Source organism: Pollicipes pollicipes, unplaced genomic scaffold (assembly GCF_011947565.3).
Source record: "Pollicipes pollicipes isolate AB1234 unplaced genomic scaffold, Ppol_2.1 Scaffold_7261;HRSCAF=8764_pilon_pilon_pilon, whole genome shotgun sequence".
Classification (NCBI taxonomy): Eukaryota; Metazoa; Arthropoda; class Thecostraca; order Pollicipedomorpha; family Pollicipedidae; genus Pollicipes; species Pollicipes pollicipes.
In genome coordinates, this window is record NW_023597054.1 from 36,884,070 (window position 1) to 36,894,092 (window position 10,023).

The 10,023-nt window shown below is 57.8% G+C and overlaps 1 protein-coding gene across 1 annotated transcript; it reads left to right on the top strand.

The window, feature by feature from the left end:
- LOC119111369 (kinesin-like protein Klp10A) lies at nt 1-9,323 on the top strand. The gene is given in 12 exon segments (XM_037235182.1): nt 1-10; nt 218-339; nt 341-372; nt 598-670; nt 672-702; nt 3,116-3,278; nt 5,953-6,058; nt 6,060-6,110; nt 6,112-6,201; nt 6,887-7,369; nt 7,809-8,015; nt 9,177-9,323. Coding segments are annotated over 12 exon segments (1,515 nt in total).
- The last annotated feature ends 700 nt before the right edge of the window (nt 9,324-10,023 follow it).

Consider the following 10,023-nt stretch of genomic DNA (forward strand, 5'->3'; position numbering starts at 1 on the left):
ATGGCATACGGCGCGTCTTATGTCACTTGACGTCGCTAGAGCCTCGTCGTTAGACCCCAGAGCCTCGTTAGCCCGCTGATACGGCTGCGTCAGACGCATAGGCTCTACTCCACTCTCCAGTGGCAGTCACTCCCCCTTCCCCCCCCCCCCCCTCTCACACACACACTCGGCGACGGTCCCAGCCGCGGCTGATGCGTCCACGTCCTTCCGTTCGCAGCGCGGAAGCGGAGCAACGTGGTGAAGGAGGTTGAGAAACTGCAGAAAAAGCGGGAGGAGCGGCGCGAGAAGCAAAACAAGAAGCGGGAGGAGCGCGAGGCGCTGATGAACTCGGACCCCGGAAAACGCCAACTGGGAGTTCCTGGCCATGATCAGGTGGGCAGCCGGCCGACCGGCGGCGCAGCCGCTGGGCCTCGCGCGGCAGATTGGAAAGCTTAGATCGGAGGTGATCCGTGTCCTATTGGCATCAATGGCTTTGCCATGGGTCATACCCCTAAAGAAAGCATATTTTAACTGGCATTGCGACAGTTGTTCGATGCGTGCATCAGCCTTCACTGGTGCCGGCCTGTTTTGGATAGCGGCTGGCCCCGCTGCCGCCAGGGAGTACCAGAGCGGCCTGGACTTCCGGCCACTGAAGGACGGTGACGCGTACGAGGAGCACCAGATCACAGTCCTGCGTCCGCAAGAGGCCGCTCAGCAAGACAGGTGCGCCCCACCAGCGCTGGGGACGACGCCCATTGGTTGTTGGGGGGAGGGGGAAAGGCACGCCCATGGGTACCATACGTAAACCTTCTGGGTGACTGTCGTCTAATGGTGACTGCCCACCTACTCGCCTGACTGACTGCCCAGACTGTGGTCTGGCTGACTGCACGTGATTCGTGCGTCTCCGGGGGCTGGCTTCCGCTCGGTCCCTGTGGGGCCGGCGTGAGCTAGCAGCGGGCTGCTGCTTTCACTTGAGTATGTACCAGTGCCACTCAGCTATGACCGTTCGTTGCACAGCTAGAAGTACCCTCATTAATTTCTATGCAAGTGGCGAACGCCTCACGTTAGTAGTTCATAGTGAAAGTGTGGAAACGCTCTGCGTCAGCGGTTAATAGAACCCGATACGCTAACTGTCTGGTCACTCTATATGTGATTAGAATGTCTTCGGCGTTTCTAGAGTAATTTCGGTGCAATTGTACCAGTTCATTGCATGATGCGCGTGATCTTATAGGCACGTGAGTGTGGTTCCACGAGCTTAGTGCTGCAGCGAACTCCATACCGACAAGTGTGTTGCGGCGTTCTGCTACTGCCAATGCCCCTGCAGTTTTTATTACATCCACTGCACACGACGCTAGTGCTATGCGACAAAACTTCTAATTCAAAAACTTTGCTCGTCATTACTGTTACTTGCTAAAACTTGTGCAAACATTGCTTGTACACGACAGTACTTCGACTGCTTAAGTACGACCTAAGGCTACACGACAAACCTTGTGCTGAAAAATGTATTCCCATCATTACTTGCACTGCAAAAACTTAGGCAGTCTACATATCGTAATTTTGGCAGCGACATTACGGTCTGTTGGCAAGACTTATGCATGCCATTAGCGTTATACAAGTTAAAGTTCACGGTCTATACAGATTCTCCCGAGTTGGTGAGGCCAGTCGCTGTCTGGGTGTTTTTTTCAGTCAACCGCCCATGGGCCAGTGCTTAATTTTAGAAGCTAGCACGGAAAAGGGGAGAGACTCGACCTCGCTACAACTCGTGCCGCTGTCAAAATCTGAGCCGAAACAAACGGTGCTTCTTTAATGTCGGTGTCCAATGAAAGAGGCACCTTTTATTCCCGGATAAAGCCGTGTCCCGGCAGCGAAGACCTCGGCCAAACTCGTGCCGTGCGGATGGTCATGGCAGCGCGCGAGATCTTTACGAGCCACTCTTCACATCATAAGAGGGTTGTTATTTTTATCACTGCTATCAAAGCTTCAGTCACCGCGCCGCGGAATGACTAGGCGATGTGAAGCGATATGAAGCAATACTAAACGATATGGCGTCAGGAGGGATCGCATGCTGCCTTGAAACAGTCGTAGGGTGGAAAATACGTGGACGCCTATCAGGGGTGTAGGAACGATAGGGAGGTTAGGAGGGAACATAAACTGAACAATACTGAAATTAAAAGTTCGTGGTGCCAACGCGACAACTTAGATATTAATTACGGTACGTTATTTTTTTGCCTTTTCGTGCTTGACGTATGATTAAAGGGTTCAGTTATTACAGCAGAATCTTAATACGAATCTTTTTGAACCATCATTTATGTCGTGTAGCAGCAACAGCTTATGTAACCCATTGCAGCAAAAGGGAAGTCGAGTTGTAGAGCACACCAGACGAGGGGCGTAGTTTCATATTCAGCCGGGGGCCCCAACCACTCCTCATCTGTGGTAGGAAAGTGTGTGACATTTAGGCAAACCCCGTGTTCTATGTCTTGTGACAGGTTTAGCCCTTTTCTACGCGCTCCAAACTTGTTTGGCAACAATACGACAATACGCTAGACGTTTTGTTCAGTGTAAGCGATGTGGCGTAGGACTGTCGCCGACGCGGGTTTGGCAATCACGATATTTGCAGCAGCACTAAGTATGGACATCATAGATGGGCACTCCAGGGCTTTTCGTCCGTCCAAGTCCTCCCATGTGTTCGCCTCCTCCTGGATTTCCGTGGGGCTTAACCCATGAGTAGAAGTGCTGAGGGTATAATTTTTGAAATACGGCCCGTATCATGTAACCAAATGCGGTATTCCTCCAGTCTTTGCAGCAGGAGAAATGTTGCGTATAAATAAATGTTGAATAACTAAGTGAAAGAAGTGTAAGTTTTGCCGTGTAGCACCAACCTCGTATATGTTTTAGAAATTAAAAAAATGGTAGTAAGAATGGTAGTAATTGAAGGATATCTTTTGTTGTGTGGCACTAATGTCGCGTATAAGTTTTTTGCAATAGAAGGACTATCGTGCAAGTAGTGACGTAGCACTCTTGTCAGTAAGGGTTTTTGCCGTAACACCAATGTCGCGGCACCACGTATGGTTAGTGTGTCTTGTGGTCAACTTTGTCACGAGCGGCCGTGATGAGCGCGCCGTCTGGCCCGCTCCAGAGACCGGCAGGAAGGAGATCGACGTGGTAACCATCCCCAACCGGGACCAGACAATCGTGCACGAGCCCCGCACCAAGGTCGACCTCACCAAGTACCTGGAGAACCAGCACTTCCGGTTCGACTACGCCTTCGACGAGACGTGCGACAACACGCTCGTCTACAAGTGAGTTGGCGCGCGGCCGGCCCGGTGGGGCGGCGCTTGGACGGTCTGGTCGGGACGTGCGTCGACACGTCTGGCGACGAGCGGGCGCAGCCGGCCGCTGTGGGCAGCTTGTGGCAGGCCGTGCTGCGGCGCCGGCAGGGTCCGCACTGGGGCACCGAGTGGTACGGCTGGCGGGCTGCGTGGCGCGCGAGGCGTGGCACTGCGTGTTGCCAGGATGAGGTTCGTTATGTGGTCCTGCAGGGCGCAGGTGCTTTCGTGCCTTTTGTTCGCGAAGGGGCATGTTCTGAAGGAACTGTGGAGATTGCTACAAATGCTCACAGGCACAGCATGATCTTTCTGAATCGACTTTTTGAGCTGGCTGAATCTTTCGACGTAGCAGCCATGAGCTGTGCACGCCATGTGCAGCGGGGACGCCGTCATATCGTGCGCTCAGAGTTCGGTCCTTACGGCCCCGGTGGGGCGCGCGTGCTAAGCCGACTGCAGCGAGACCGAGCCGTTGTGAGGCGGCCGGGAGCTCGAAGTCAGTGTTTCGGGTATCGGTGCGGAGCGCTCGTGCCGGTCATGCATCAACATGACCGTTTGCCCTGATGTCACGAATGGTTAGAGCGCCGTCGAAATGACCGCCCGTGGCGCATGACTGTAACGCCGCTGGTGAGTCATGCGCGGGGGCCCAGTTTATGAGGTGCGACACTTGCCAGCTGACCTCGCACCACGTGGCATGCAGCTGCAAGCGGGCCGACATCAAACAGGGCCATTGATGCCCGCGCTGACGATGCCAACCGCAGGGAAGGGACGGCATATCCCGGGCTGGGGCAGGGCTGCCGTTCGCCGCCGCACAGTCCGCACTCTGCGCCTGTGGGAGGGACGCAGCCGTCGCCGTAGCGCGCTGTAGTCCGAGGGCTACGCCGGATGAGTCAGCCGCCGGGATGAGCGGGCGGCGGATGGAGTGGGCTGTGGCCCGGACCGGCCCGGCTGCGTTGTGACCCGGACGCGTGCCTCGCCTTTGTCTCGTGCAACCGATGCCGTAATGGAAAAGTGCCGCCCAAACGTCACGCAGTGCTCTTTGTCTGTAACCAGTTGTGCGCTGTGCGTGCGTTGCAACCAGCGTTTTATATCCGTAACACGGGTCGCACCGCACCATGTTTGTCTCCAGCCAAATAATCCGCAAGCTGCTGTTCGCATCTACGGCATGGTATATCACCCTTTGTGAGGTTTGCTGGTGGCTCCGAGAATCCTGCTGCATTACTGGGCCATCGGATAGTTTGTCTTGACGGTCACGTGCCGAATACTGTCACGTGCCAGTTGCAATCTGGGATCCGTTTACGTCTGAATCCCGATGGATAAAAGCCATTTGGCATGCATTGCGACTGGGGAGGTGGATTTGCTAGCGTGTCTTAGCAGTGACATATGTCGCAGGATCTTTCGATTAGTCAGACGCCAATTGAGATTCAGTATCGATTAGTCCGACGCCAAACGAGATTCAGTACAATCCATACAAACTTAAATTGTTCAGATGATACGATCAGCTGGGACAGGTGATGAAACTTGCACCTGGTAAGCCTAAGCCATCGATAATGACCGGCTGGAAATGCTGCCCGGTTGTAACCTTGCGCTAAGTGGACAGCGAGCCTGTATAGATTCATTAATCAGCGGCGGCCGCTGTGCCTGGGCTCACAATGAGCGTCGCTCCCGGCGCACGAAAAGGCCGTTTATCCACGCCGTGACTCGTAACCATGGCAACCCTGCCGACAGCGGACGGTGATGGCCGTGCGTGACGCCGCTGTTCTCAGTCTGACTGGGCCTTGAATACGATCAGCTGATTGTCGCGTGCCGGACTGAAATATTCAAACCCGGCAGCTGTCACGGCGAGCGGGCCGGCCGGTGCAAAGGTCACGTGGTAATCGGTGCCGACCGATGCTAACGCGGTCCCGGCGGCCGTATCGGTACAAGGGCCGGCCCTGTGCGGACGACAAAGGGAGCTGGGGCTGGGCGTGGGGGGGGGGGGAGGTGTCGACGCCCGGTTGCCCGCGATACCGTCCGGCCACAGCGCTGTTGAGCGCCGGCTCTTGTTGCGCCGCTGATTGGGCCATTCAACGATGCCAGGGCCGTGGTATTTATGGTAATTATTCACGTGCTGGTGGCAAAAGGCCCGGTGAGTTATTAACAGCGGCGTGTTGTACATCAGCATGGCACTGGTGGGCGCGGATGTTTTATGATCGCGTGTCTTACTGACGAGGTTTCACATGGTGTTCGTCGGCATGCGGAGGCCCCACAGCGCAGCCCAACTGGAGAAATGCTGATCCCTGTGATGTCGCACACAAGCTGACAGTGTCGGGCAATCACGTAAGAGACAGGAGTCGCGCGCCACAGACACTCATCACGAAAGAGACGGGAGCCGCGCGCCTGCGTCCTGCGAAGGGACAGTCCGCCACCCGCAGTTAGAGCGCGCGGGTTGCGTGACTGCTATCTGCTTACACCTTCTGTAGCCCGAACTGATCAGGAGTTGATCGGCTACCTGTTGTCGTATCCTGCCTGGCGCTCCGTGCCACGACCACCTTCTGTTTGGATTGTTTGTGACGCCGTCACGTTACGGTCGTGGTGCCGTGGGTGTTCAGCCTGCCCCGCCCGCCTGCCCTGGTGACGGCTCTCACAAGCGGCGCGCCGTCACCGCCAGATACTCGGCCCGCCCCCTGGTGGACACCATATTCGACGGCGGCATGGCCACCTGCTTTGCCTACGGCCAGACCGGCTCCGGCAAGACACACACCATGGGCGGGCACGTTCAACGGCAAGTCACAGGACGCCAACAAGGGCATCTACGCTATGGCCGCCAAAAGACGTGTTTAGGCTGCTCAAGTCGCCCAGCAACAAGAACAAGGGGCTGGCAGTGTCAGCCAGCTACTTTGAGATCTACAGTGGCAAGGTGAGGGCTTCTGCACAACTCGTTCAGCACTGCTGACAGTTTAGGCGGTGTAATGACAGTGTGGGGCGGTGTGGCGAAAGTTTGGTCGGTGTGGTGACAGTTTGGGCGGTGTGGTGACAGTTTGGGGTGGTGTGGTGACAGTGCTCAGTTTGGGCGGTGTGGTGACAGTTTTGGTGGTGCGATAACAGTTTGGGTGTGTGATGACAGTTTGGACGGTGTGATGACATTTTGGGCAGTGGTGGTGACAGGTTTGGGCAGGATGATGACAGTTTGGAGGGTGTGGTGAACATTTTTGGCAGTGTGGTGACATTTTGGGCGGTGTGATGGCAGTTTGGGCGGTGTGGTGACAGTGCTCAGTTTGGGCGGTGTGGTGGCAGTTGGGCAGTGTGGTGACAGTTTGGGCGGTGTGATGACAGTGCTCAGTTTTGGCGGTGTGGTGACAGTTTGGGCGGTGTGGTGACAGTTTTGGGCGGCGTGATGACAGCTTGGGCGGCGTGATGACAGTTTGAGCGGTGTGGTGACAGTGCTCAGTTTGGGGCGGTGTGGTGAAGCACAGCCACTCAGTGCCTGTGCTTTGTCCGCCTGTACACCGGCCTCGGCTCATCCAACCCCAGTCCGTTCCCTAAGTCACGTCGCTGCTGACGCGCCGCACCCAGCTGACCCCGGCCGCCGCCGCCGTCGGCAGGTGTTCGACCTGCTGAACGACAAGGCCAAGCTGCGCGTGTTGGAGGACGGCAAGCAGCAGGTGCAGGTGGTGGGCCTGACGGAGCGGCCGGTGGAGAGCATGGAAGACGTGCTGAAGCTGATCCAGCACGGCAACACCATCCGCACCAGCGGCACCACCTCGGCCAACAACCATTCGTCGCGCTCGCACGCCGTCTTCCAGATCATCCTGCGCACGCGGCAGTCAGGGGTGCCGCCGGACCGGTGCCGGCTCTACGGCAAGTTCTCGCTGATCGACCTGGCTGGCAACGAGCGCGGCGCCGACACGTCCTCGTCCGACCGCATGACGCGCATGGAGGGCGCCGAGATCAACAAGTCGCTGCTGGCGCTCAAGGAGTGCATCCGTGCGCTGGGCCGGAAGGGCGCCCACCTGCCGTTCCGCGCCTCCAAGCTGACCCAGGTGCTGCGCGACTCGTTCATCGGCGAGAAGTCCAAGACGTGCATGGTAAGTGGGTGGGGTGAGTGATGGAACCTGTGCCTGTGTGTGTGTGTGTGTGTGCTGAGTCACGCTAAGTATGGTAGCTCGTAATGAGATGGGCTGCACACTGGCTGGTGGGTGGGTATAAGGCGGGTGGATTGATGATGATTTGGGGTTTTGGGGCACATCGACTGCTGTAGGTCATGCAGCGCCCATAAGGCGAATGAATTGAAATGGTCTCGGGCCCATACTGCACTCACCGGTCGTTGACTGCACCTCCAACACTTGGCTGTGCCCAGCGCGCCGCCGCGTTGCGACTTGGATGCCATGTGTGCCACCGTGCTGCGCTGTGCCGGCCGTCGCCGCCGCTGACGGCCGGGTCTGCCCCGCCGCTGACGGCCTTGTGTGCCGCCGTGCCGCACTGTGCCGGCCGTCAACCGCCGCTGACGGCCCGGACCCCCGTCAGATCGCCATGATCAGCCCCGGCCTGAACTCGTGCGAGCACAGTCTCAACACGCTGCGCTACGCCGACCGCGTCAAGGAGCTGGGCGCCCAGGACCCGCTGGAGATGAAGGCCGACAACGCTAACGGCAACGGCCGCCGGCCGGAGCCGGAGCCCATGCGCGGCGTCGAGTCGCCCGACGACGACCTCGCCCAGCTGCGCTCGCTCAACGTAGGTGGCGCGGCGGCTCATCGCCGGACGGGCCGGGCTGGCGGGTGCGGGGCCACTGGCACAGGTGTTGTGTGTGTGCGCCTGTGCGTGTACCTGTGCGCATGTGTGCGTGCGTGATTTGCTTCGGGTGCGGTTTTTGAGTCAAGCTGTGTCCATTTTGACGGATAAGTGAATTGTCTTGTAATGAGTTAATGATTTTGGCATTGTGCTGCATGCAATTTAATGGTGCAACTTGTAGTGTTTCAAAACTTTAAAAAGCTAAATATTCAGTAGATAGTTGCTATCGCGTTATAACGTGCCCGCCGTTAAGCTGTTTATTCAGACCAGTCATGCTCGGAGTTGGGCAGATTATGACGACATCGCTGACTTCGTGAGGCACGCCACTGCGAGTTTTCCGTGCGGTTCCTTGTTACACGATGGGGTGAGGGTCATGCTCCATGTGTTGGACGGTTCGTTGTGGCGTGTACCGGAGCGTCACCGGCCGTGGCGACTGGCCGCCGCGTCCGTGCCAGTGACCCTGTGTCGTGTCGCCCGGCGCAGATCTCGACCCTCGGGTCTGGTGGAGAGGCTGCACTCGCGCGAGAAGGCCGACCCCGTCCCTCTTTGTGAGCGCCGTCCCGGTCCTCCTCCCCCTACCCGGGTGGCGGGAGCCGGCGGCAACCGCCCCCTCGTCACCGGCGGCACCGCCCCCTCCACGCGGCCCGGCCCGCACGCTCGGGCGCACCAGCAGCGGCCCGCGTGCTGAGAAGGATGAGACGCACTGGAAAGCTGTTGTGATGTGCTTATCCTGGAGCCTTGAACCTCACACAAATCAAATGAGCAGTGCAGTGAGCGCTGGCAAAAAAGCTGCGGAACTGTCGGCCGTTCCATGCCACAGCCTTTGCTTCCACCGTCCCCATGTGTAAAATAGTCCCAGTCGGCATCCACATGACTGTTAGCAGAGCGCCTGTCTAAGCCAGCCCAGTTATCCTGCATGGGCCGCGACGACTCACGTCAACGGCATCACGCAGCTGGGGCTTGCCAACTCTGCACTGGCACCAGCACCAGTGCCGGCCCTGGTCGGGCCGCGCAGCCGCGGCCGGGTCGTCGTCCGTGTCCCGGGTGTCTGGTGTCCCGAGCGTGGTACTATCAGCTTGACGCACGCGCCACTCTTCCTGACAGGAGGGCGAGCTGTCGGCTGACCTCTACAACTTCCATGAGGCGGTGTCGCACCTGCAGGACATGGAGGAAGAGGTGCTCGATATGCACAAGGCCACCATCGAGCTCTCGCCCGCTGGCAGCAGATGGACATGTCGCTGCTCAAGATGACCAACGAGGTAGACTACGACGTGGACGGTGAGTGGAGCGATCTGATGACTAGATGGGCGTCTGAACTTGTGAGCTGTTAAAGAGACAGGAGCGGGGTAGACGCAGACTGCCCTTGATTGACGTGGACGGTGAGATGACCCGAGAATGGCGCCTCCGCCAGATGACGCCACACACACCGCCCTGCTGACCCCAGAGCACCCGGCGCTTATCGTCTTGATGAGGCGTCGTCCATTGTTCGGAGCTGTCTTTGACGGACATGCCGATCACTCACATTGACCAGTGCCATCCACAGGACGATCTCCCAAAGAATTGATGGGTAGACACCGACAAGTCGGATTTCGAGTTCTGAGCGTGTGTGCGTCTGCGGCTGCTTCATGCCAGAGTCGGTGGCGGATCGCGCTCTGCTTTAAACTATGAAGAACATCGCCCCGTTCTGTGTTGTGTTCGCGTAATTCTGATTTTGTTAGCGTCGACAGGCCCCGGCCGTGTTGTGTCACGATATGTCACGGGCGCCTGCTGTGACGCGTTACTATGCGTTCTGACACATGTCGTTCCTTCTCAGCATACGTGCAACAGCTAGAGGACCTGCTGGAAGAGAAGGTGGACGTGCTGAACAAGTTCAGCAAGCAGAAAGTGGCGCTGTACCGCTCGCAGCTGGCCGAAGAGGAGAAGATATCACGGAACATCAAGCCTTTGGCAC